General features: G+C 43.2%; 3 protein-coding genes across 3 annotated transcripts; 2 read left to right on the top strand and 1 right to left on the bottom strand.

The window, feature by feature from the left end:
- Positions 1-8: 8 nt before the first annotated feature.
- On the top strand, positions 9-8,508 carry zbtb1 (zinc finger and BTB domain containing 1). Its single transcript, XM_037750751.1, has 2 exons — positions 9-146; positions 3,321-8,508. Exon 2 carries the CDS (start codon positions 3,325-3,327, stop codon positions 5,395-5,397), a length of 2,073 nt encoding a protein of 690 aa, XP_037606679.1. The 5' UTR covers positions 9-146; positions 3,321-3,324; the 3' UTR covers positions 5,398-8,508.
- Positions 8,509-10,356: 1,848 nt separating this feature from the next.
- Positions 10,357-12,880, top strand: LOC119477003 (complement C1q subcomponent subunit B-like). Its single transcript, XM_037750752.1, has 3 exons — positions 10,357-10,614; positions 12,203-12,340; positions 12,423-12,880. Exons 1-3 carry the CDS (start codon positions 10,422-10,424, stop codon positions 12,692-12,694), a joined length of 603 nt encoding a protein of 200 aa, XP_037606680.1. The 5' UTR covers positions 10,357-10,421; the 3' UTR covers positions 12,695-12,880.
- A 4,089-nt stretch (positions 12,881-16,969) lies between these two features.
- On the bottom strand, positions 16,970-24,237 carry myh6 (myosin, heavy chain 6, cardiac muscle, alpha). Its single transcript, XM_037751614.1, has 2 exons — positions 18,089-24,237; positions 16,970-17,139 (listed from the first exon to the last, which is right to left on the bottom strand). Exon 1 carries the CDS (start codon positions 23,915-23,917, stop codon positions 18,116-18,118), a length of 5,802 nt encoding a protein of 1,933 aa, XP_037607542.1. The 5' UTR covers positions 23,918-24,237; the 3' UTR covers positions 16,970-17,139; positions 18,089-18,115.
- Positions 24,238-27,945: the final 3,708 nt, after the last annotated feature.

Here is a 27,945-nt window from a genome sequence, read left to right as displayed (position 1 = left end):
AAGAAGAAGCAGCTTCTCTTCGTCTCAACACAAACATCAGCAGACCTCCGGAGCGGAACCTTCCTCCTCCGGAACCTCCCGGGGACAAACACACCGACCCGCCGCAGACAGCAGCAGCAGCTCCTCGCCGGCCTCCGGTCTCCACGGTGAGTCGACGGGGTTTCTGCCCGGCCCGCGGAGCCGCCTGGCTGGGAAAACTGGTGCTAGCTAGAATGCGGGGTGGCAGTGCGGGGGTGGCGGGACTGTTTGCGGGAAGAGATATCAGTGAGCACCGACAAGTTAGCACGACGCACAACAAACACATCCGGTTTAGGCTTTCACAATAAAAGGCCTAGTTAAAAACAATAGCTGTTTAACCATCTACAAAAGCTTTACACTATCATAAAAACCTCTGAACATAAAGATTTCATTTGTATATTTATGTTTTTATTCAGGAACAGACTTCAAGATCAAAATTGTCAAAAACGGCAGATTAAAAAAAAAGAACATTAAATGAAAATAAATAAATAATAATAATAATGACATATTATAATATGATTATTTATTATAACTAATTATAGAATTGATTAATTATAGAGATAGAAAATCAATATGGTGCTGATTTGTTTTAATTGTGTAAATCTAGAATAGAAAGCTTTATTGTCATTGTATTAAATACAACGAGATTCACAGTTTGCCACTTCTGGTCAGTGCTTTAAAACAAATACTTGATAAGACTAAACAAGGCAGGTAAAACATATAACAGGTAAAACACACACAGTTATAAAGCAAATAAAACAGGTAAAGTAGATGTAATAAATAAATATAAACAGAAGTGTTACACTAGAAGTATAAAATATAAAAATAGATGTAATGTAAACAGGGGTAATTGCACTTGTAAAATAGGTAGATGTAATAAATAAATATAAACAGAAGTACTACACTAACGGAATAAAATAGGTAAAATAGATGTAATGTAAACAGGTAATTGCACTTGTAAAATAGGTAGATGTAATAAATAAAATGTAAACAAATGGCAATAGCTGTTTAACCATTTACAAAAGCTTCACATTACAAGACAGACTTTATTTACTGGTTAATTTTAACACATTTAAATGTATTTTAGCTTGTGCCCCACTAATGAGTCCATATAAAAACTCTTTTTTTTGTCTATTTTATTCTTTGTTTAGTTCTATCCTCTTTTATTTTGGAGCCCTACTTCCGGTCTGGTCGCTGCTAACAGCTGTTAGCTTGATGTAGCTAACCTCGGAGCTAACCGCTGTAATCTCCATTTTAGCTGCTCGTGCGGTCGGCCTCTCCCTTCTCTCCCTTCTCTCCCTTCTCTCCCTTCTCTCTTCTCTCTCTCTTCTACCGCGGCCTGTCTCCTTCTTCAGGGTCCTTCCTCGGTTCTCTCAGGGTCTCTGGTTCTCGGTGAATGTCTCCCCCGCATCCTGCGGGTCTGAGGGGCCGGACGGTGATCAGAGAGCCGCTCAGAGCTGCTGCTGCTCGGCTACAGAGAACCAGCTCACTGAGCCTGGAAGAGTCTGTGATTAAGAGCTTTATACAACAGAGTCTGGTTCTACAGGCAGAACCTCATCACTCATTATAAACATCCAACTGAGGAGTGTTCTGTAAATGTGTATATCTTTAAGTATCTCTGGTTATCAGAGGTAGAAGACCCTTTACTGCAGTGAAAGTATGTATTATCAGCTTGATGTACTCATGGTATGGAAAGTAAAAGTACTCACTCTGCAGAATGTAACTAAGTACATTAACTTAAGTACAAATTCAAGGTACTTTACTCAAGTATTTCCATGTTCTGCCACTTTCTATTTCTCCTCCACTACATGTCAGATGTAAATATTGTTATTTTTACTCCATTACTTTTATCTGACAGCTTTAGTTACTTTACACATGACAGTTTTTAATCCCCTTAATGTATAATAGTAAAACACTCAATGTGGGAAAAGTATTCAGATCATTTACTGCAGTAAAAGTACTAATACACACTGTAAAAATACTCCAGTAAAAGTATGTATTATCAGTTAAATATACTCATAGTATGAAAAGTAAAAGTACTCACTCCTCAGAATGTAACTAAGTGCATTTGCTGAAGTACTGTACTTACAAATTCAAGGTACTTTACTCAAGTATTCAATGTTCTGATACTTTATCTTTATACTTTTCTGCTACTTTCTATTTCTCCTCCACTACATGTCAGATGTAAATATTGTTATTTTTACTCCATTACTTTTATCTGATAGCTTTAGTTACTTTACACATAACAGTTTTTAATCCCCTTAATGTATAATAGTAAAACACTCAATGTGGGAAAAGTATTCAGATCATTTACTGCAGTAAAAGTAGAAATACACACTGTAAAAACACTACGGTAAAAGTTCTGCATAAAGTGAAAGAATGTATTATCTGCTAAATGTACTCATGGTATGAAAAGTAAAAGTACTCACTCTGCAGAATGTTTTTACATCCACTACAATCTTTCCAGCACATACTGAGACGCCATTGTTAAATATTATTGCTCCACTGGAGCAATATAAACTTTATACTCTATATTGACAATGAGAACAAACAAAGCAGGTGTTCATTGAACTAGAATAGAAGTTGGTTTATTTTATGTTTTGTTAGATATTGCTCTGCCTTGTATCTTGAGAGCTAAAGCAGCGGTTTCTAAAGTTGCACTTTTTATTATTTTCAAATAAAAGGTGTATGTTTTTGCCATTAATCCTTTTGTTTACTTGTTTATACCCATAAATAATGTATTGATTTTAAGTCGTTGTATCGTATCGCTCTAAATGAACCAAATATCAGCCTTGAATCGTATCGGAACCATGGAAAGTGATGCGTATCGTATCGTTGTAAACACTTACCGTTACACCCCTACACTCGTTCATCACAGTATAGTTTCATATTTAATTTGCAGTGACCGAGATTATAATCTAATATTTGTGTTGTGAATGTTAAAACTAACAAGTAAAATGATAAAAACAAATGTAAACTGATCTTAACCGTTAGTAAAAGCAGGATGAGTCTTTGGACTCGTCCACTCAGAAAAGCTCTAATCTGATTGGGTGAAAGACGAAGAGTATAACAGCGTGATAATAATAATAATAATGATAATAATCCATTGTGTGAAAAGAAAAGGTTGAAACAGGAGCTTAATGAGTGGAGTCAGATGTCTTAATTATTCCAGTCTGATGTTGAGTCATCGCTGGTCCTGCCTCGCTGAGCAACCAGCCAAACGTTATGAAATCCTCTGCGACCACAGAGGAAGAATGCAGCCGTTTAATTTCTCCGCTCTTGCCTTCCTGTGTTGTCTGCAGGGCGATGGCGAGGCCCAGCCACAGCGATCATGTCCTCCAGCAGCTCAACAACCAGCGGGAGTGGGGCTTCCTGTGCGACTGCCTCATCGCCATCGGGGACATCTACTTCAGGGCGCACAAGGCCGTCCTGGCGGCCTGCAGCTCCTACTTCAGGATGATGTTCATCCGGGACCAGCAGGGGGCGGGGCGTCTGGACCTCAGCAACATGCAGATCAGCGCCGAGTGCTTTGACCTCATCCTGCAGCTCATGTACCTCGGACGCATCGTCGTGGGGAGCTACGAGTTTGAGGAGCTCAAGGCCTCCATGGCGTACCTGCAGATGTACTACATCCCTGACTCGTTGGAGGATCTCAGGGACCTCAGGAGCTCCAACCTCACGCCGTCCTCCTCCGCCTCCTCCTCGTCCAGCTCCTCCACCGGCCCCACCAACGGGAAAATGATGTTTGGAGTCCGCATGTACGAGCAGCAGAGGCCCGCTGCAACGGAAGCAGAGCCATTACCAAAAGCTGTCAACAGCACCGCTGGGCGCCCAGCTGTTCCAGCGACCGTCAGCAGAGCGGCGGTGGCGGTTGCGGTGGCGGTGGCAGACGAGGTGGTGACCGCTCCTCTGATAGTGGCACCGCAGCTGGTGGACGGAATAGGCGATCAGCCGTGTGACTTGAGAAAGAGGCCCAGCGGCAGGAGTTCGGCTCTCAAAGACCGTCCTCGGTTCGGCCGTACCTACACCTGCGACGACTGCGGCTTCGTCTTCAGCTGCGAGAAGCTTTTAATCGAACACATCCTGACATGCACCAACCGGAAGGCCTTCCATCAGCCGAGAGGTAGCGCCGAAGGGGACAATGACTCCAGTAAAGCTGAGAGCTCCGCCTCTGAGAGCATAGAGGAGCACAGGGTCGTCTGTAAAGGCGAGGACGACTGGCCCGAAGCCAAGGCCGACTCTGACCTCACCATCAGGTCGGTGGCAGCCGGGACAGACGGTGAGCCTGGGTCCACCAGGAGCATCTCCATCAAGACAGAACCAGAAGAAGGCACATTCCCCGAGATAGAGGTGGTCCGGGTCGGTGAGCACGCCACCAGAGAATGTAGAGCACGTTTCAGTGACGCCACACGTAAAGACTTGCGGAGGGAGAAAACTGGATCGGACCGCGAACCAGAGCCCGGCGTCTCCGGTATGGATAACAGCAGTGAACCTTTTGAAGGCCACATGTCCGGCGGTGAAGATTCAGGAATCCCGGCGAAGCTTCGTAAGGTCAAAGACGAGAAGCAGGACGCCGACTGTGCCCCGTGTGAACTGTGTGGCGCTCCGTTAACGGAGGAGGACAAGTCGGCCCACTACCTGTCCAGCCACATGGGTCATATATGTGCCTGTGGGAGGTGTGGCCAGGTGCTGATTAAAGGCCGCCAGCTCCAGGAGCACGCAGAGCGCTGTGGCGAATCCCAAGGCGGCGACTCGGACTCCCACGGGGAGGACGAAGCCTCCCTGCTGGAGGAGCCGCAGGGGATGGAGGAGGGCCTGCTGGAGGCGGCCGACCTGGCCTGCCCTCACTGCGGCATGCTGTTCCAGAACGAGAGCTTGGCGCTGGAGCACGCCTTGTCCTGCCACGACCAGGAGCTTTTCCGCCCCGTGCTGCTGGAGGAGGGCGGCGAACCAGATCACCGCCGCAAACACTTCTGCAGCATCTGCGGCAAAGGCTTCTATCAGCGCTGCCACCTGCGGGAGCACTACACCGTCCACACCAAGGAGAAGCAGTTCACCTGTCAGACCTGCGGGAAGCAGTTCCTGCGGGAGCGCCAGCTCAGGCTGCACACCGACATGCACAAAGGCATGGCGCGCTACGTGTGCCCGGTCTGCGACCAGGGAACCTTCCTCAAACACGACCACGTCCGGCACATGATCTCCCACCTGTCGGCCGGGGAAACCATCTGCCAGGTGTGTTTCCAGATCTTCCCCGGCGGAGAACAGCTGGAGAAACACATGGACGTCCACCTGTACATCTGCGGCGTCTGTGGCGAGAAGTTTCGCCTCCGAAAAGACATGAGGAGCCACTATAACTCCAAGCACACCAAGAGACTATAGGAGCGCTCCAGAACCTCCTCTGCATTTATACTATTGTTACTAAAAAAAGCCATAAATGTGAGAACAAATGTATGCACTTGAACACCAAAAAGACACCTTTTTAATCTGCACTTTTAAAGTATATGCATAACCTAAACGGGCGTTCACACTGCGAGCAGCGGGGCTGATGATCGGTCGCTCTGTTATGACTCGGACGGCGGCTGTGCAGCAGTCTGCAGCTTTCTACTTTGATAAAAAAGACTTTAAGCACACGTGTGTTACATTTTCACAGCTTACAATCAGGAGGTTTCTTTCTGTCACCTGATAAAAGTCAGAATCTGTTGTTGAAACAATCACATTAAGCGGGAAACGATCAAGCTGCGGTCTCAGCTAACCAGCTAAATAGCTAACTAGATGTATATTAATATTAATATTTATAAAGAAGCTGGGGTGTTAAATACAGGATGAACATCTTTAGCTGCTTTAAGCTGTCCCAAAAACCCAAAGAAATAAAACTTGAGATTCTCTCATTGTAGGAGTTCTGTGAGTAACTAATCTGTTAATGGTTTTAGCACTAGAATGTACCAAAGTCGATCAGATTTAAGAGACTGTGATGTTTATTTCCCTGTTTTTGGACTCATCTCCGGACCACGGGTCAACAGGCCGGTCTAGAAAACCTGTTGGGTTCATGATTGTGTTGCTCACAGTGTGAACGCACGGTAGGACCGACCGCCAACTCCAAGAGAATCCAAACTGGTGCGTCCTCAGGGAACCAATCATCTGTTGCTTCTGTTTGTTTGAGGATGTCCACACCTTCAGAGTCTGAAATAAATGTCAAACTTGTACTGCTTAAGACGCCAGAAAATACCCCGTTAACACGTCCATTTTTAACTTCTTAAGGCGTTTGGAGCATTAAGTCTGCCACCTTAGAGCCAATCAATGTTTGGGAGAGTCCATTTGTGGACTGGTGGGTTGATATCTGCTGATAATTAAAGTGTACAGACACCTTCATTATAATGAACACATACATTAAACTAGGATGGCACTCGGAGAGCGCAGACCTCCGCCAAGGTGCCCGAGTACGATTGAGAAACTGACGAAGTGTCAGCACCCAATTTCAAATGTTAACAGGGTGTCTTCGGTTATCTTAAGAAGTACAAATTTGACGGAGGAAACTTTTGGAGGCGGACGCCCAGTTCAGCTTCTTCTTGGAGTGACGTGTCTGTCAGCGCTTCAGAGCGTTGGAACGTTTTCTAGCTTGTTTCCCAGAATACTAAAGTCTCTGAGTTTTCCATGTTGTAGTTAGTGAGCACAGCTCTGATTCCTGATCGTTTGTTTGGTGAGTTTGACTCCACCCTGATTCAAACTCTCCTTCCTCTTTCCTTCAGTTATAGTTCGGCTTTACGTCCAATGTGCTCTGTGATTGGTGCCTTTACTGGAACGGTAGTGCACACTAGTGGCAGTCCGTCTTTTTTCCTCCCTGTCTTCTTCACAGTGATGCATGTTGGGGGAAGTGAGGCCGCCCCCCTTATTCAAACACTAGATGTGGTCAGCTCATTGGAACCGGACTGTGTTGACCTGCGTTATTTAGCCCGGTTGGTTTTCCTCCTTGGTACGATTTGTCTCGGCAGATTTGAGTCGACCGAAACAACCACACAGACCCGTTAGAGGAAGTGGTGTCAGTCCGGTTTGTTGTGGGAACCGATCTCAGTCTGACCCAAAACTACGAGGCGAACTCTGCAGGTTTGAGCTAAACGGCTTCCGTAGTGCGCTTTGCATGCTGGGATGTGGGTGAGTGAATGAATGAAGGTCTGACTCGGGACTTAAGACGGCGGAATAAAGTATCGGATCCGATACTGGTATCGGTGCATCCCTACTTCCTGTGTTGACAGACACATCTAACCAATGAGAAGAGAGGACGTTCTCACATGACCGAATGCATTTTGGTTCCTGTTGAACTTTTTCTGTGTGAAAAGAAACCAAACAACAAGTCGACCAACTCATCCACTGATTCAGATCACAGCAAACCGACCTCATCTGATGCCTTATGAGTCTTTGTGTTATTATGTGGGCCACGCAAGACCACGTTATGCTCAGAACCGAACCTGAACCAAACCAGTTTAGAGTGACCCTTAACTAGATGGATGCAGCAGACAAGAGTAGAACCAAACCAGACATTTCAAAACCATTTCAAAATACGCCTGAACCAGTTAAAAGTTCTGGACCAAACCAGTTTAGGGTGAGCAGTAACTCGGGCTGTCACAGTATCCGCATTATTACAATATCACGGGAACCGCCACCGCCGCCGTATTCACGCTTTCTGTTTTTCATCCAGCAGCGTGCATGTTTGGACTTTTTTCTGGTCGCCAAGAGTTGAACCAACTTCGGGTAAAACGCTGCTCTCGTCACGTTCACTTTTTACCCAGCCGTCCAATCACAGTGGAGGAGGGGGCGGGACTAATAGCACAAGGAAACCTTCTTCTAAACCAGGCTGTTTAACCTGAATCACCGGCTGTCTCCTCTTCAGTCTGTTTTGCTGCTCTGGAGCCAGAAGCTTAATGAGATGTCTTGTAGATTTTGAGGCTCTGGAGCTTTGTGGAAAATGAAATGTTCCTTTTTAAAGGTATAAAACAACGTCACCTTAAATGATGTCATCACTTCATCAGCTGTTTGTGTTCAGATGTTGTTCTGAAGCAGCGTCTTCTTCATGTGTTCAGCTGGTTTAGTTGCTCTGAAGTAGGGATGCACCATGTGGATGTTTTTCAGCTGATACGATAACCGATAATTTCACATTTTGTATTCTTCTTCTTCTTCTATGCGTTTGTTGACGGATCACAAACTAAGACCTCCTGTATCAGAGTGTTTAGATGCTGCACTTGTTAAGTCATTGAAAGCAATCGGGTGTCATATAATCAGCCGATAATTCACCGGCTATAACTTAATCATGGGAATAATACATAATAATATAAACTTCCCATCATCATCAATCATCGTTAATTTATTAGGCCTGGTATATACAGTATATCATGGTGCATCCCGACTCTGAAGCTTTTCTCACTAATGTTCAGTTTGAACACCTGAAGCCTTTCTGAAGCTCTTAATAAACCAAGTGAATTTATGTTTGTGAAGAAATGTCTGTGGCTGTTTTCTTACAGTATTATTATTATTATTATTATTATTATTATTATTATCCTATAATTATTGTATTATTATTATTATTGAACTATTATTATTATTATTATTATTATTATAATACGATTGTTAATATTATTATTGTACAACTATCATTATTATCATACTACTACTATTATTATTATGCTATTATTATTGTACAATTATTATTTATTTTTTGACTATTATTATTATTATACAACTATTATTAATATAGTTGTTATTGTACGATTATTATTGTACAACTATTATCATACTACTACTATTATTATTATTGTTATGATTATACGATTGGTATTAATATTATTATTGTACGATTATTATTGTACAACTATCATTATTAATATAATACTATTATTATTATATTATTATTGTCATTATTATACGACTATTAATATTTTTGTTATTGTACCATTATTATTATTGTACAACTATCATTACTATTATTATTATACTATTATTATACGACTATTATTAATATTGTTATTGTATGATTTTTGTTGTACAACTATTATTATTATTATCTTACTACTACTATTATTATACTATTATTATTGTTATTATTATACAACTATTATTAATATTGTTATTGTACGATTATTATTGTACAACTATCATTATCTTACTACTACTATTATTAATATTATACTATTATTGTATGATTATTATTATTATACTATCGTTATTATTGTTATTATTATACGACTATTATTAATATTGTTGTTATTGTACGATTATTGTTATTATTATACAACTATTATTATTATTGCTGTTCTGAGTGTTTGTGCTTTGTTTTACAGGGACTCTACCTGAATTCGTTTTCCTTCAAGGCAGCTGTGGGTTTTAATTTCCTCTCCATGACGACCACTTCAGTTTAACAGCTATCAGTATAGCTCCTTCCCCTCTGGACAAACTCACCCACTAACGCCCGTCTTTAGTCGTCCGTGTGAGCGGTTACAACCAACATTCACTTCCGGGACAAATGACTCTTCGGTAGTCACAGGTATTTATTTATTTATCGACTCGTCTGATAATAACTAATAATAATTAATGTTGAATGTGAATAATGTTGTGGGATTATTCCTTATTTCATGAACTATTTGGGACATATACATTATTACTACATACTTATATTTTAAAAAAATAATAAAAAGAATTAAGCATTTTAATACTAATTTAGAAGTCGATTACCACGGCAACGGTTGAAGTTCGTTGCTTGATGCTCATCAGGAGTAACATGGGTTGGTTCGGTGAAGGGATTCAGACCAACAACCGTTCAGATTAATGCTTCTGTATCGCCGCCGCCGACAGACCACAGATGAACTCTTACAGGGACTGTTGGGTTCAAAATAAAAATCAATAAAGCAGAGAGGTACGATCCAATCCTCCTCTGACGGGATTAAAACGAGCCGAGCCGCAATCAGCCGGGAACCTCGTTAAGCTGATGGAGCGACCTGCTTCTGGTTGACGACACTTCATTCGTTAAAAACAATTAACTTTTGATCGGAGATCAAACATGAAGCTGAAAGTGTGTGAGGATGTGAAGAAGAGTCCTTCGCTCTATAGATTTAGTTTGTTTACTGGTGTGAAGGAGGTCGTTCAGGTTAACGTCTGATGGATTACTGAATAATAGAAGTTGGTTTCAGGTGACACTAATCCTTCATCAGAGAAAACAGTTTATAGAGGAAAGTTTCTCTGGTTAATAATTCAGTGTTTTTTAGAGAACACATAAAGTTTGTCAAGTTTAAAGTCCAAGGAGATTTGTTGATCAAACAATCGTCTGTATTTATAGCGGACGGGTCAGACGGGAGCGTTCATTAATAACCTGTTTGTGTTTCAGCTCCACAGTGTTTCCTCTCCGTCCTCCAGTTGAGATGTTGTCCAGCTGGTTTCTGGTCCTGGTGGTGGTCTGCGGCGGAGTCTGGGCTCAGCCTGGTGTTAACCAACCCACTCCCGAAGAGGGAGACGGTCTAAATCCTGAACAAACCCCAGAAGATGTGAGAGTCCTGGTGCAGCAGCTGACGGCCAGAGTGGAGAAACTGGAGGCAGAGTGTGGAGCAAACCGAGGTGATGACTCTTTATCAGAGCTGAACTACAGCAGCAGTCTTTGTTCCAGAGGGTCCAGCTGTCCACTGAGACACTTTCTGCCAGTTGAAGTTGTGCTGGTGCTGTTTAACGTGTTGTTATGGATGTTCATATAGATTTACGTCTCGTTGTAATGTTTTATCTGCATGCAAAGCACATTTTAGGGATCTATTATCAGAAATGGAATATAATATTCATAGCTATGTTTTCATTAGTGTACCATCAGCTGAAACTAAGAATCATGTTTTCGTTAACTTAGAATGAATGAATCAGCACCTCTAAATCTGAGGCCATGGTTCTCAGCAGGAAACCGATGGATTGCCTACTCCGGGTAGGGAATGAGTCCTTACCCCAAGTGAAGGAGTTTAAGTATCTCGGGGTCTTGTTCGCGAGTGAGGGGACGATGGAACGTGAGATTGGTCGGAGAATCGGAGCAGCAGGGGCGGTATTGCATTCGCTTTACCGCACCGTTGTGACGAAAAGAGAGCTGAGCCGGAAGGCAAAGCTCTCGATCTACCGTTCAATCTTCGTTCCTACTCTCACCTATGGTCATGAGGGTTGGGTCATGACCGAAAGAACGAGGTCGCGGGTGCAAGCGGCCGAAATGGGTTTCCTCAGGAGGGTGGCTGGCGTCTCCCTCAGAGATAGGGTAAGAAGCTCAGTCATCCGTGAGGGACTCGGAGTAGAGCCGCTGCTCCTTTGCGTCGAAAGGAGCCAGTTGAGGTGGTTCGGGCATCTAGCACGGATGCCTCCTGGGCGCCTCCCTTGGGAGGTGTTCCAGGCACGACCAGCTGGGAGGAGACCACGGGGAAGACCCAGGACTAGGTGGAGAGATTATATCTCTACTCTGGCCTGGGAACGCCTCGGGATCCCCCAGTCAGAGCTGGTTAATGTGGCCCGGGAAAGGGAAGTTTGGGGTCCCCTGCTGGAGCTGTTGCCCCCGCGACCCGATCCCGGATAAGCGGTTGAAGATGGATGGATGGATGGATGGATAGAATGAGTCCTTCGTATCGACATAGGGAGCTGGTCCTTTTCACAGAGTCCGCCATGTTTCTACAGTAGCCCAGAAAGGACAAACCAAACACCATTTACATTTTTACATTACCTGAAAGCAACGTGAGCTGCAGAGTGTAAACCGTTGCTCCTAAAGTAGTGTTATTGTGGTAAAGACAGCCTCTGAGCGGGGCGAACTGTGTTACCACCGACCGGTTCTCACACCGAACTCGTCAGATACCACCGTTTGGTCAGCGCCCCTCGGTATCGGAAAAACCGACGCACGGAGGCGCCCTTTAACAACAGTATGTGACGGACCGGGCTTTCAACTAACTCCAATGTAAACCCACCTGCGCCGTTATTCGACGGTCGGAGCAGCTGACGTAGTATTAATAGAGTGAGAGACCGTTCAGAGCGTAGGTAGCGTGAGATAGTATGGGTTAGCGTAGGTTAGCGCGGGATAGTATGGGTTAGCGTAGGTTAGCGCGGGATAGTATGGGTTAGCGTAGGTTAGCGCGGGATAGTATGGGTTTCAGCGTACTGTATTTAGTGAAACCTTGCGTCTGTGTTCCTTCAGCTGAATCTCAGGTGGCGTTCTCGGCCTCACTCGTCACCACTTCCGACTGGACCCATCAGGGGCCTTTTACCACCGACACCACGCTGCTGTTCGAGAAGGTGACGACCAACATCGGCAACGCCTACGACCCAAACACAGGTAGGACTCCTCACCTGTCCAGGTTCAGGTTCAGGTCACCACACACCGACACTCCCTGCTGACGCTGACTCTGTGCCCGCAGGCGTCTTCACCGCCCCCGTAAAGGGACTCTACTACATCCGCTTCACCGGCTGCGTTGGAAGCTCGGGGTCCATGAACGCAGCGCTGATAAAGAACAGCGAGAACATGTTCGCCGTCTTCGACACCAGGGGCGTCCACGGCAGCGCCTCCAACGGCATGCCGCTGGTCCTGGAGGTCGGGGACCGGCTCTCCATCACCCTCTGGGCCGAGAACACCATCTTCGACCAGAGTAACCTCAGCACCTTCAGCGGCTTCCTCGTCTCCCCCATGTAGGTTTGAGACCGACACGCCGGTGGAGACCGACACGCCGGTTGAGACGGGCATCCAGATCGAGGTCCAGAACCCACAAAACCAGATCCAGATGTTCGGCTGAAACACTCAATGAAAATATAAAAGTGAACCAAAAGCACCCCAGAGGCAGTTTGACACTGTTTTATGTCAAAATAAAAGAAAATTAAAACGCATTTATTCTTTGTCATTTTTCTGTTCATTGTGACTTTAAGATGTTTCAACGCCGTCTCACGGCAGTTCGTGAAATAGTTACAAAATGTAATCTATTTGATTCCTGTACATCGACACAAAGTTCTTTTTTTCGTGTTTCTGATGAAGTTTCTGATTAATAATACATAGTTATAATTCCAAAAGTTCCAAAAGTCCGTACTGTCTTTGGTCATAATTCCTTTCATTTTGCCGCTGCAAATGACGAACTCACTAAAAAACACGCTCAAACTCAGAGCTCTCACCTCTCTCAACATGTTCAAACAAAAGCTGCAACAAGTCATAGTTGACTGCTGTACCTGCTGACCGGCCCTCACTCTCTCTCTCTCTTCCATTACAATTTTACAAAGAACATCCAGTAATCCACCTTTTTTTGTACATAGTGTTTATTAATTTCTGACCTATTTATTTACCTATGCTGTTTTTAGCCATTTTCTCATGTCCTGTCTTGGCATGCTGTATGTTTGTCATACTGTATCTGTGCTGTTTGTGTCGCTTGTGTGGACTGTGTCTTTGTTGCTGCCTCTTGGCCAGGTCATCATTGTAAATGAGAATTGGTTCTCAATTGATTTTACCTGGTTAAATAAAGGTCAAATAAATAAAAATAAATAATACAGATTAATAATTCATATTAATAATTTATATTAATAATACATATTCATAATTAATATTAACAATAAATATTAATAATTAATATTAATAATACAGATTAATAATACTGATTAATAATTAATATTAACAATAATATTAATAATTAATATTAATAATACAGATTAATAATACTGATTAATAATTTATATTAACAATACATATTAATAATTAATATTAATACAGATTAATAATTAATATTAATAATACAGATTAATAATACAGATTCATAACCGTGCTCATCATTGAGGTGAGGAATCAGGACCTCTAAAGTTCTGGTTCTGGTCTGATACTAAATACTGAACAAACAACAGTTAATAAGGAGTTAATGAATAAACAGATAATAAATCAAACAGTAGTGATAACACAGAAACACAATGAAGCCAAACATGTGATATAATATATATAATATAATCCACACTATTATATATAAAGTCACATTTAATGTTGAAAGAGTCACCAGTATTCCGGTAATAACCCGGTACTGAGGTCTTCTGACCCGGACCCAGAGGGGTCCGCGGGCCGGTGTGTGGGCAGGTTGGACGGATCCTCTGCGGTCACAGCGGGCGGCTCAGCGGTGCTCATGAAGCCCTGAGGGGGGTCCGGTCCAGTGGAGGGGACCGAGAGAACTGGACCGTCGGTGGTGGTCCCGGGATGAGAGTCTCCCGGTGACCCGGTACCGTGAGTATCAGATCCATTATCATTATGACTGCCTGTGCTAATTAAGTCATCAACAAAGTTATTAATATGAACAGAACCGTCACTTCTAGGAGGTCTACCAGGTTCATTTATCCCAGTCCTGGTCCGGGTCGGTCCTGGCCCGTCCGAGTCGGTCCGAGTCGGTCCTGGTCGGTCCTGGTCGGTCCGAGTCGGTCCAGGTTGGTCTGGGTCGGTCCGGGTCGCTCCGGGTCCAGCTGTGGGTCTCCAGATGAGGCTGTAGTAGACCGCCAGGATGACGGCCGCCAGGGACACGGACAGGACGTAGACCAGCACGGTGGCCAGTCTGACCCACTTCTTGCTGTCCCGGGCCACCAGCCGGGCTTTCCTGTCCCCGGTGTAGGTGGCTGCTCTGCCCCGCTCAGCAGGGCCCAGTCCGGGCGTCCAGCTCCGAGGGTCCCGCATGGTGATGATGCTCCGGCCGGTGATCAGTCTGTCTGTCTGTCAGCCTCCAGGTCCTCCAGGTCCTCCAGGTCCTCAGGTCCTCCAGGTCCTCCAGGTCCTCCAGGTCCTCAGGTCCTCCAGGTCCTCCAGGTCCTCCTCATCCTCATCCTCATCTGGATTAGTGATGGGAATTCCGGCTCTTTTTAGTGATCCAGATCTTTTGGCTCAGCTCACCAAGAAGAGCCGGCTCTTTCGGCTCCCAAACTCGTTGTACCACTTCTGCCTTGTATAATTCAGCCAAATTTAGCTTTAGCTGTTTTGACCTATGATTAGTATGTGTGCACATATATCACTTAAATTATTCAATATAATTATACTAAACCTTATAATTTCCAGAATATCATAATTTTACATGCTGCTTCGTTTCCGACTGTCACTCATCTCGTCTGCTATTCTGCTATTTCACATATTTTACAGATCATTTTTCTGACATTTTTCATTATTTCTTCAACATATTTTACAAATAATTTGGGATATTTTTCAAATATTTTTCATTATTTTTTTTCACATATTTTACAAATACTTTTTGGACATTTTTCTAATATTTTTCTGACATTTTTCACTAGTTTATTCACATATTTTACAGATAATTTTTGGATATTTTTCTAACGTTTATCACATAATTTTCAGACATTTTTCACATATTTTACAAATAATTTTGGATATTTATCTAATATTTTTCACATATTTTCACTATAATAATAATAATAAGTAATCATTTCCAGAATACCATTATTTTACATGCTGCTTCATGTCCGACTGTCACTCATCTTGTCTGCTATTCGCGAACCGCAATCCTCTCTCTCTTTCTCTCCTCCTCTTCCTCCTGCTCTGTACCTGTAGACCGTCAGCGCGCTGCCCCTCACTACTTGATGGTCTGATCCTTGTCCGTCATCACCTGATTAGTTCGGCTCTTATCGTTCACTTAAAAGAGCCGGCTCTTTGAACCGGCTCGTTCGCGACCTACACATCACTAATCTGGACTCACAGCTGGAGTCCTCCAGCGGTTTATAGTCCGGACCGAGCTGCATCAAGTTACCCCGAGTTAACCCGGACCGGAAGCTTCACAATAAAAGTATTTTGTTTAGAAATGTAAAATAAGATGATTTTATTGCTGCATTTTCAGACTTCCGTATAAAAACATGACTTTTGTCTGAAATGATTATTCTTTGTGGATGATTGTTTGTTGCCAAACTTAATAATAATCATAAACATTGCTTTTATTTTGACATGCTCAGGAAGCTGGAAAACAGTTGTTTGTCAAATACATTTAATACACCGATGTTAAAACTGCTCCCTATAAATTAGATTTATACATTATATATATATATATATATATTTATATACAATTAAATAATATAATTTAATAATAATAATTATGATATATATAATAATAATAATATATAATATAAATATAATATATATAATAACATATAATATATATTTAATATATATATATATATTATTTAATTATATTATTTAATTAGAATATTAGATCTAATCATGTTTAATTATGTTTTATTTTACTGCAGTTATATTAGATGTAGGGTGAATTAGCTTAATGTGGGACATTTTTTTGTATTTCAGACTTCTAGAATATATTGCGATATGAAGCCAATACAATAAATCCATACCCAGTAGCACTCTGAAATCCCCAGGATGTGTCCTAATCAAACCAAAAAAAGAAAATGCATATATCACACTAATAAAAGAAATGGTAGACATATTAGTGCGGAGTTGTCTCAGACAAATCTTTATTTCCTAATGTGGGACAGTCATGTTCTGTTAAAAGGCTTAAATCACCTAAATTAATGTAGGAAACACTCGAGGATAAATGTGAAATCCCATGTTCAGTAATTTTACCACTTAAAATGTTAATGCTATTACAAAATCTAGGTTTATAGGTGTGGATGTTACATGGACACTGCCAAATTACCCCAATATTTACCTTAAAATGTATCTAAAATTACTTTATTATAAATATTATTTAATAATAATATGCTAAAATAGCATATAATGGTTAAAATAGGGCCCTTTGTAGGCTTGAGGAGCGGCTGCTCTTCATCGGAAAACTAATAAAAGACGCTTCTGATCAGACACAAATCTCACCATTGTGACTTATTGTCTACACAGATGTAACCTGGTAGCTGATGTCATGATTCAGGGAGGTTTTTATAAGAAATTTCAATGGATTACATACGAATTTATTTCATGCTGACCATCATGAAAAAAATGTTAAACTTGTGTCTATGTGCACAAATCAATACATAACATTTCGTGACTATTTCACTAACTGCTGTGCGACTGGGCTGTTCTACTGTATATGCTGATAAAATAACCATCTCTTCTTCTTCTTCAGCTTCTTTTGTGGTTCCACTTCGATATCTCCAGTCGCCCAGGTACAGGAACACCTGCCAATCAAAACAAACTATTAACTCAATGAGGAGAGACATAACTCATGAAACATAAACACATAACTTAGAGCTGCATTAATAAAAGAAAACTCATAGTGAAGTAGACAAAACAACAATTTGGATTCAATATTCTCAACTCTATTTTTGCTGCTGGGTAATAACTGTGAGAAACGACAGTAAGAATCTAACCCATAACTGCTGGGTAATAACTCAGAGAAACATTTGAACTCAAGGTCTACTTACTACTTGAGCTTTCAACCTCTTCTCACATGGTTTGCTCCGTTAATGGGTCAGTTAGGGTGAGATTATAATGGACAACCAACTGAGCATCCGTTGAAGACCATGAGATGCGTTTGAGGGCTCCAATAAAAGCCAGTAAGTGGACTTTAAAGGTCCCATATTGTAAAAAGTGAGATTTTCATGTGTTTTATATTATAAAACAGGTTTAAGTGCTTTAAAAATACTGTTAAACTATCAAAACGCCCAATATACGGAGAAATACTCACAACCTGTATTCAGAAATTGCGCTTTTGAAACAAGCCGTTAGGATTTCTGTCCATTTGTGATGTCACAAATATACAATATTTAGACACGTTTTTAAACATAAACATTCTAAATGTGTCCCAGTTTATTTCCTGTTGCAGTGTAATAACATCAGTTGACAGGAAGTAAACATGGACCAAGCTGTTGCCTAGCAACGTAATTCCGTTGAAATGCACTAAAACGGAGCGTTTCAGACAGAGGGTAAATACAGGTATATTCAGGCAGACAGTATGAGGAAAATAAAGTTTTTTTTTTAACATTACAGCATGTAAACATGTTCTAGTAGAAACACAAAATACAAGTATGAACCTGAAAATGAGCACGATATGGGACTTTAAGCATTATGTTTTTCATTAAGTAAGTACTAAGTTTCATGTCAGAGTGAATACTTGGTTCCACACACCTGTACTGCTGATTCTCTGGGATCTCCTCACTCATCCAGGCCCTTCTTAGAGGATCCGTCTCTGGTCTTCGCCCTCAGCTTGTTCACCTGTGACTCGGCGATGTCGGCCCTCTCCTCGGCCTCCTCCAGCTCGTGCTGTAGCTTGCGGAGTTTGGCCATGTTGGTGTTTGCTCCCTCCTCTGCCTCCTCGGCTGCGTGTTTGTAGGACTTCACCTTCAGCTGCAGCTTGTCCACCAGGTCCTGGAGGCGGGCCATGTTCTTGCGGTCTTCCTCGGTCTGGTAGGTGAGCTCCTTGATGCGGCGTTCGTACTTGCGAACCCCCTTAATGGACTCCGTTCCCCTCCTCTGCTCCGCCTCCAGCTCGTTCTCCAGCTCTTTGATGTGAGCCTCTAGTTTCTGGAGCTGCTTCTTGCCGCCCTTCATGGCGATCTGCTCGGCTTCGTCCAGGCGGTGCTGCAGGTCTTTGATGGTCTGCTCCATGTTCTTCTTCATGCGCTCCAGATGGGCGCTGGTGTCCTGCTCCTTCTTCAGCTCCTCGGCCATCATGGCCGCATCTGTGATTGCCTTCTTTGCCTTCTCCTCAGCATTGCGGTTCTCCTGTACGGCTTCCTCCACCTCGTTCTGCAGGTGCATCAGGTCTGCTTCTTGCTTCTTCTTCTGGTTGATCAGGCAGGTGTTCTGGGAGTGCAGGAGTTGCATGCGCTCTGTAGCGTCAGTCAGCTCCTGTTCGGCCAGTTTCCGACTTCTTTCCGTCTGCTCAAGGGCAGCCCTCAGTTCCTCCAGCTCGGCCTGGATCAGGTTGTTTCGGCGTTCCAGAAGAGCGATGTTCTCTTTTAGGTCATCGTTGCCATGCTGTGCATCATCCAGCTGCAGCTGAGAGTCCTTCAGGAACGCCTGGAGGCTCTTGAGCTGTTTCGTGGCGTCAGCTGCCTGCCTGTTGGCTTGGCTGAGTTGGATCTCCATCTCGTTGAGGTCACCTTCCATCTTCTTCTTGACTCTCAGGGCCTCATTGCGGCTCCTGGTTTCAGAATCCAGAGAGGACTGAAGCGACTCAAGCATCCGCTGGTAGTTCCTCTTTGCCTGCTCTGTTTCTTCGTCTTTCTCTGCCACCTTGCGCTCCATGTCGGCCTTCACTTGGTTGAACTCCAGCTGGGCTCGGAGGATCTTGCTCTCTTCGTGCTCCAGGGAACCTTCTGCCTCCTCAAGTGCCGACTGGAGCTCGGCCTTTTCTTGCTCGAGCTGCTTCCGGATCTTCTCCAGTTCATGAGCGCTCCTGCCGCCCTCCCCCAGCTGGTCGGTGAGGTCAGAGATCTCCTCTTGGAGGTTCTTGTTCTCTCTCTTCATCGTCTCAAGTTGATCCAGAGACTCCTCATAGGCGTTCCTCAGTTTGAAGAGTTCAGTGCTCAGAGACCGAGCTTCCTTCTGAGAGGCCTCCAGCTCACACTGCGACTCCTCAAACTTTTGCTTCCATTCTGCCATGATTTTGTCAAAGGCCCTCTGCTTTTTGTCCAGGACTGCAGATGCTGCATTGGATCTCTCAAGGTCCAGCATCAGGTCTTCGATTTCATTTTGGAGGCGGTGCTTGGTCTTCTCAAGGGATGAACACTTTGCATTCACAGACTCGATGGACTCCTCGGCCTCCTGCAGTCTCTGAACCAGCTTCTTCTTTGCTTCTTCCAGTTCCTCTGTTCTCTGGATCCCATCGGTTTCATATTTTGTCCTCCATGCTGAGACCTCGGTGTTGGATTTGGACAGAGCTCTCTGCAGCTCGGCCTTGGCCTCCTGCTCTTCTTCAAACTGCTCTCGGAGCAGATCACAGTCGTGACGAGCAGATTGTACAGCGTGGGCGAGGGCATTCTTTGCCTTGACTTCTTCCTCCAGCTGTCTGCGTAGATCTTCCACCTGCTGGTTGTACGAGTTCTTCCCTCTGGTCAGTTGTGATATCAGACACTCCTTCTCCTCCAGCTGACGTCCAAACTCACCATTCTCAGTGAGCAGCTTGGCCCTCTGGGTAGTCATGTCATTTATGGCGCGGTGAGATTCCTCATATTTACTCTTGTACTCGTTCATGTTGTCTTCCATTGTACGGCACATCTTCTCAATGTTTGACTTGGCCTTCACCACACTCTCCATGTTAGAACACAAGTCATCCACTTCCAGCTTCAGCTCACTCTTTTCCTTCTCCAGCTTTTGCTTCACACGCTGCAGGTTGTCGATCTGTTCACCCAGTTCGGCAACGCTGTCAGCATGTTTCTTCCTCAGGGAGGCAGCGGTGGACTCATGTTGGAGGGTAGATTCCTCCAGCTCCCTACGCAGCTTCTGAAATTCAGCATCTCTCTTTTTATTCATCTCCACCTGTGCTGATGTTGATCCACCTGCCTCCTCCAGACGCTCGCTTATGTCCTCCAGCTCGCGAGAAAGATCGGAGCGCTGCTTCTCAACTTTGGCTCTGGCTGCACGCTCAGCGTCCAGCTCCTCCTCCAGTTCCTCAATTCTTGCCTGGTTTTCTTTCAGCTTCTTCTGGAGCTGAACTGAAGTAACCTGCTCGTCTTCTAGTCTTGAATTTACGTGGACAATCTCAAAATCTTTTTTTTTGAGTTTTTCCTCCAGCTGCTGCTTGTCGTTTTCTAAGTCCATCAAACTCTCCTGAGTCAGTTTCAGGTCTCCTTCGAACTTCCTCTTTGAGCGCTCGAGGTCCATCCTGACTTTCTTCTCTTGCTCCAACGAGCCCTCCAGATCGTCCACCTGCTGCTCCAGCTTAACTTTGGCTTTGGCCAAGCTGTTGGCTTTGTCTTCTTCACTCTGGAGGTCATCCAGTGTCTGCTGGTGAGCCTCCTGTAGTGCCTTCTTCTCTTTGGTTAGCTTCATGATATTTTCGTCCTGGGAAGCCATCTCCTCCGTCAGGTTTTTTACCTTATTCTCTGTGGCATGTTTCTCTTTCTCGACCTTGGCCAAAGTCAGCTCCAGATCATCTATGTCTTTCTTCAACTCGGAGCATTCGTCTTCAAGCTTCCGTTTCTTAGCTGTGAGATCTGCGTTCAGCTCCTCTTCATCTTCCAGTCTTTCGGTCAGCTCTTTGAGCTTGGCCTCCAGTTGAATCTTGCTCTTTATAAGCTGTTCACAGCGTTCTTCGGCGTCTGTCAGTGTATCCTGTTCAGACTGAATATGCAGAGTCAGATCGTTCTTCTCTTGGAGAAGAGTCACTATTTTCTCCTCTAGTTCCTTCCGTCTTGTTTCTGATTTCTCCAGAGCTTCTTTAAGCTTGCCGAACTCATCCTTCATGTTGGCCATCTCCTTCTCAGACTCGGCACTCTTCAGCAGGGGCTTGATCTTGAAGAAGAGCTTCATCCAGGGCCAGTTCTTTACACCCAGAAAAGAGCGAAGGTTCCACTGGATGACCATCAGGGCATCTCTGCGTTCCACAAGCTTAGCAAACTGTTCCCTCATAAGGATTGCCCGGGCATTAGCCTGGATCCTGGTGATGATTCGAGAGAGTTGCTCATCACGCATCTCCTCCAGTGTCCCCAGCAGACCAGCTTTAAAGAAGACTTTGGTGTGGCCAAACTTGTACTGAGTGTGGTCGATGTCCAGTGATCCCAGCAACTTCTCTGCGCTCTTCTTGCAGTCAATGAACTGGCCTTCAGGGATAGCAGAGGCATTCAGAATCCTGTACCGTTGTTTGAAGTCGCCATAGAGCACCCTGTTTGGGAAACCCTTCCTGCAGATTCTGATGCCTTCCAGGACACCGTTACAGCGCAGCTGGTGCATCACGAGGCAGTTGTCCATGACCCCTGGAGTTTTCTTCTCATTAGGAATCAGACAGCGGACAAAGTGGGGATGTGTGGTCTTCAGGTTGTTCATCAGCTTGTTCAGGTTTTCCCTGTGAAGTGCAGACACAGTCTGGAACGAGGAACCTTTCTTCTTGGCTCCTTTGCCGCCTGCTTTGTCACCGCCGTCAGTTCCTGAATAGCTTGAAAACAGCACACTGAGAAGCTTCAGAGATGATTTCTGGTAGAGACCGACCACAGTTTCATTCAGGGGGTCTTTATTTTTGACCAACCAGTTGCCGATGTTGTAGTCCACCATGCCAGCATAGTGAGCTAGGGCAAAATGAGCCTCTGCTTTCCCCTTTGCAGCCCTCGGCTTCTCAAACATCTTGTTTTTGCCCAGATGATTATCATAGAGCTTGGACTTGAAGGTCTGGTCACTGGCTTTGGGAAACATGCATTCCTCCTCCAGAATCGACAGGATTCCCAGCGGCTTCTCAATGAGGTCAATACAGGCTTGTAAGTCCATCCCAAAGTCAATGAACTCCCAATCAATACCTTCTTTCTTGTACTCTTCTTGCTCCAGAACGAACATGTGATGGTTGAAAAACTGTTGCAGCTTCTCGTTGGTGTAGTTGATGCAAAGCTGCTCAAAAGTGTTGAAATCAAAGATCTCAAATCCAGCGATGTCCAGCACTCCTATGAAGTACTGACGAGGCTGTTTTGTGGCCAGGGATTGGTTGATTCTCACCACCATCCAGTTGAACATCTTTTCATACACTGACTTAGCCAGAGCACCGAGGGAGTAGTAGACTTGGTCCACACTTTGGCCTTTGGTGACGTATTCATTTCCTACCTTGACTCTGGGATGGCACAGCCCTTTGATGACATCAGCAGAGTTCAGCCCCATTAGGTAAGCCGTTTTATCAGCAGCCTCCGTCCCGTCTGGCTCAGCCTGCTCCTCACGCTGCTTCTGTTTGAACTTCATGTTGCCGTAGTGCATGATGGAACCGGTTAGTTTATAGACGCCCATCTTCTCCTCTGTAGTGAAGCCGAGCACATCGAAGGCGCTGTCGGTGGCCATCAGCTCCTCCGAGTCGTCGATGGAGGCGACTGTTACCTCTCCTTGGGAGATGTAGGAGTAGTCGTACGGGTTGTTGGTGATCAGCAGCATGTCCAGCAGCTCTGGCTTCTGATTGGACAGGATCTGGTAGAAGATGTGGTAGTTCCTCTCAGCCTTGAGCTGAAAGGTGCACCGTGACTTCTCCAGCAGGTACGTTTCGATGTCGGCAGACGACAGCTTGCCGCTCGTACCAAAGTGAATGCGGATGAATTTTCCAAAACGAGACGAGTTGTCGTTTCTCAATGTTTTGGCGTTGCCGAAAGCCTCCAGCGCAGGGTTCGCCTGGATGATTTGATCCTCCAGTGTCCCCTTGCTGGTGTCTCTTTTGCCTCCACCGACTGCAGCGATGCTGGCGAAGTACTGGATGACTCTCTTGGTGTTCACAGTCTTCCCGGCTCCGGATTCTCCGGTGATGAGGACAGACTGGTTCTCCCTGTCGGTCAGCATGTACTGGTAGGCGTTATCAGAGATGGAGAAAATATGCGGGGGAGCCTCGGTTCTCTTCTTCCCCCTGTAAGCTGCCACCACCTCAGAGTCGTAGACAGGAAGCATCTTGTAGGGGTTGACAGTGACGCAGAAGAGCCCGGAGTAGGTGTAGATCATCCAGGCAGCGTAACGCTCTTTGAGGTTAAACAGCACCGCGGGCTCGTGGAGGAAAGTGAACATCACCATGTCTTCGATTTTATCGAATTTTGGCGGATTCTGGGGGTGGACGTCCGTGTCTTTCACGGTTACCGTTGTTCCATCCTCCTTCTTGACCGTCGCCATGCCTCCATCTTTGCTTTGGATTTGTCCCTTCATATATTCGACCTTATTGTCCACTACAAAGCATTCAGTCTTGATGTCAAAAGCTCTGGTCTGGGCTTCCAGGCGCTCCTTGTCCGACTTCCTCAGGTAAGGAGCAGCCTTCCCGAACTCGGCCATCAAGAGGTCGCCCATGGTGGAGGGTGGAGGTTCGCAGCAGTCGGAGGAGAGGTCAATCCAAGAAGAAACAGTCTGTTTTCTGGTGACTCTGATGCAGAACTGCAGACTCCTCACAGCAGCCGGACGTTTATAAAGACGCCCTGTGGACCAAATAAGGAGATAACTGCTGTAAAGAAAAAAAAAAAAAGAAGATGACACTAAATTTGTCCCAGGATGTGAAGACCCCAGGAGGGCAGTTAGTTAGACCTTTGGCTGTTAAAGTCCATTTTAGGAAAAGGAGTGTTTCACTGCTTATCTGCCCGCTGATAGGGACACCTGACACCTCTCCATTTAGACTCTACTGGTGCTTCTGCTGCAGTTCATCCACCATTATCATGAGTCTACAGCATCATCATGAGTCTACGGCAGTTAGTTTGAGGATCATTTAAAAATCAAAACTAAATTTAAAAAGCAATTAACACCCATTTATTGGGTCACTTCTTATGTTTAAACAGTTGTTCATTTCTAATTCTTTTTGGTTGATATTTATCAATCATTAAATGGTTCCTAATTTTTATTTATTGGTCTACAGTCTGCAATTTTAATAACTTGCACATTGGTTTACTACCTCATTTAATTTATTTAATTATTTCATTTTTTATATTTAATATGTTAGTAGTCTGGTATATTTATAGTGTATTCTAATATATTCTTTATATTGTGTATAATATAGATATATATCTCTAGTGTTGATATGTATATTTACTGTGTATTTACTGTTCCTGTGCATTGCCTGTATAACCCGCTGCTCTAACACAAGAATTTCCCAATTTGGGATCAATAAAGTACATCTATCTATCTAACTTATTAAGTAATATTTAAGTATACATGATTGGCAATAGTAGTATCATTACCTCAAGCGTCAATATTTGACTTTGCATCCTAAAGTACACTGAACCCTTCTCTCTTTTTATCTGTTCTGCAAAAAATCTTCCTTTTAACATGTTATTGAATCCAAAACATATTTTAAAAAAGAAAGAAAAATTTACAAATTCATATTTTTTAAATTAAATACAAAGATTCCCTGATATACAATTGTTTTTTTCTTATCTTACTGTTCTGTTTTATTTATTCTTTCGAGGGTTTCCACCTTAAACTATCTTATTTCCATCTAAATTTAATTTCTAATCCCCTTTTTTGTCTTTACTTTACCTAGTATCAGCATGCTGTTTGGTGTTCATGCCGATGCCGACAACAAAATATGAAGCTAATGTCATTTATTTGATAATTTTGATCAAATGCATATTTAAATCTCTAAAACGAAAAGGTTTCCATGCAGCAGACGTAACATCTGTAGAGTCTGTGGTTTGAAGAGTGTGTTCTGACTGACTGAAGTGTTTTTGTCTCTTTATCTGTGACAGTCTGAACTCATCAGCTCTCAGCCTCCAAATAGAAACCAGAGACACTTGAATCAGAGTTTTAATCTCAGTCACAGTCCGACATGTGGAAGATACTTCAGACTGCAGCAGCATTAACCCTTCGAACCGCGGGCTACAGACTAAAACATGCCTGAGTATAAAAGATGAACGTTGACGTCAGATGTTAGATTTATAATGACTGTTTGATCAGATAGTTCCTGATTCAAATCATCTTCTTTGGCTGCTTCACAACATTTACAGTTCGATAACTTTGGCTTTGTTTTAGAGCTATCAAAGTTAACGCGATAGTAAGTATTAGTAAGCGATAGTTCTATTTAACGCTACTAATTTATTTAAGGTATTAACAAGTCATAGTCCAGTCAGCACACTGACACACTGACAGCTGTTGTTGCCTGTTGGGCTGCAGTTTGCCATGTTATGATTTGAGCATATTGTTGTATGCTAAATGCAGTACCTGTGAGGGTTTCTGGACAATATCTGTCATTGTTTGGTGTTGTTAATTGATTTACAATAATAAATATATAAACACATTTGCATAAAGCAGCATATTTGCTCACTCCCGTGTTGATATGAGTATTAAATACTTTACAAATCTCCTTTTAAGGTACATGTGATTATTCACAATTAATATTTTAATAGGTTGACAGTCCTACAAATATATTTATATATATATATGTATATATATATTTATATATATATACATATATACATATTTTTATATACATATTTACTACGTAAACTCCCTTTTAATAATGCTCTTGTAATATTTATTTATTAAAGTAGAAAGCTGTTTAAAGTTGAAGTGTCTCTGAAAAGGTTTTTGTTGTTGTTATTTCTGACCAGAGTATTTTTTTTCTGTAGGTGGAAGCATTATGGAGATAGTGTGCTTTTATTTATATTGTTATTTAAATGAACAGAGACTTTAAGAAGAGCTTTTACTTTAATTCTTCTTAATTTGCTTGAAACCAGCAGCTGATTTTTCTTGTTTTAAAACCGATGAAGAAGATGATGATGTTGCTGTTCAGTGTCTGCTCAAACACAGTCATTAAAATAGCAGCTGATTATCTTCACGTTATCACAGAGACGACTCCGAGTCTGATAAACTGAGACACGGTTTAAAAACGTTTACAGAATAAAATGTAATGAAGAAATCTGAATGAAAAGAGAGAATAAAGAAATAAATAGTAAATATGAATGTATTTAAAATCATATTAACATGATGAACCTGTTTTTATAGGCATGCTCTACTGAACATTCGGATGTTTTGGTTCAAAAGAGAGGGCAACATATTTAAATATATACAATGTTATATATAAATATATATATACTGGAAAAACAAAGTTTGGAAACTTGTGTTTGGTGGATTATTTTTCTGTTGTTACAATGCTAATTGGCATTGTATTTTACATCGTTGGAAAGCCTGCATCGCAATGATGTCCAACTTGTAAGGATCATGCATTTGTGGGATGAGCAGCACAGCTGATTATGTGGGTAGCGCCCAAGAAAAATTTGCCAAAATGCTCCGTCGATGGTAAACAGTGTATTCTCCTGTTGGTATTGACTCTTGTTTTGAGTTGTTTGGTGGATTGGATGGTTGAACTCTCTATCAGTAACAAGGAACAAACAAGACATATTGGCTATTTTACACTTTATTAATTTAATACACTGTCAGGAGCCTCAGTAGCGGTGGAAGATCCATACGCAGCCACAACAGCCTGGCACCTCCTCCTCATGCTGGTCACCAACCTGGTCACACGTTGCTGTGGGATGGCATTCCATTCCTCAACCAGGATTGGTTGCAGGTCAGCCAGCGTGGTTGTGTTGGTCACTCTAACACGTACAGCACGCCCAACCTGATCCCACATGTTGAATTGGGTTGAGGTGTGGACTCTTGGCAGGCCGTTCCATTCTCTCTACTCCCACATTGTGGAGGTAGTCTGTGATAACCCTGGCTCTGTGGGGGTGAGCGTTGTCATCTTGGAGGATGAAGTTAGGTGCCAGATTGTGGAGATATGGGATCGCCACTGGCTGCAGAATCTCATCCCGACATCTCACTGCATTGAGATGGCCTTCAATGATGACAAGCCTTGTTTTGCCAGTGAGGAAGATGCAAACGGGCCTGACGGTGAAGGGTAGTCATTGCAGGCTTCCTGGTAGCCTTATGAGAATACACTGTTTAGAGCATTTTGGCAAATTTTTCTTGGGCGCTACCCACATAATCAGCTGTGCTGCTCATCCCACAAATGCATGATCCTTACAAGTTGGACATCATTGCGAAGGTAAAGAAACAGGCTTTCCAACGATGTAAAATACAATGACCATTAGCATTGTAACAACAGAGAAATAATCCACCAAACACAAGTTTCCAAATTTTGTTTTTCCAGTTTATTATAAACAGCTATTATCAAGAAACAACAAACCCACTGTTTGTTAAATTAAAGCCTCTAACATTCAAACATTTTCCAAACAGTACAAATTATGTTTAAAATAATAAATTAATTATGACCTGAAAGAAAAAGAAAAGTTGTTTAAAATGAAAGAAAGTCAGTTTAACTTAAATAATTTTATTTTAAAATAATTTAAAGTACAAATATAGAAATTAATAATCGTCACATGTGCACTTTA

Source organism: Sebastes umbrosus, chromosome 18 (genome assembly GCF_015220745.1).
Source record: "Sebastes umbrosus isolate fSebUmb1 chromosome 18, fSebUmb1.pri, whole genome shotgun sequence".
In the NCBI taxonomy this organism is placed as follows: Eukaryota; Metazoa; Chordata; class Actinopteri; order Perciformes; family Sebastidae; genus Sebastes; species Sebastes umbrosus.
This window is presented reverse-complemented; position numbering and strand designations above follow the sequence as displayed.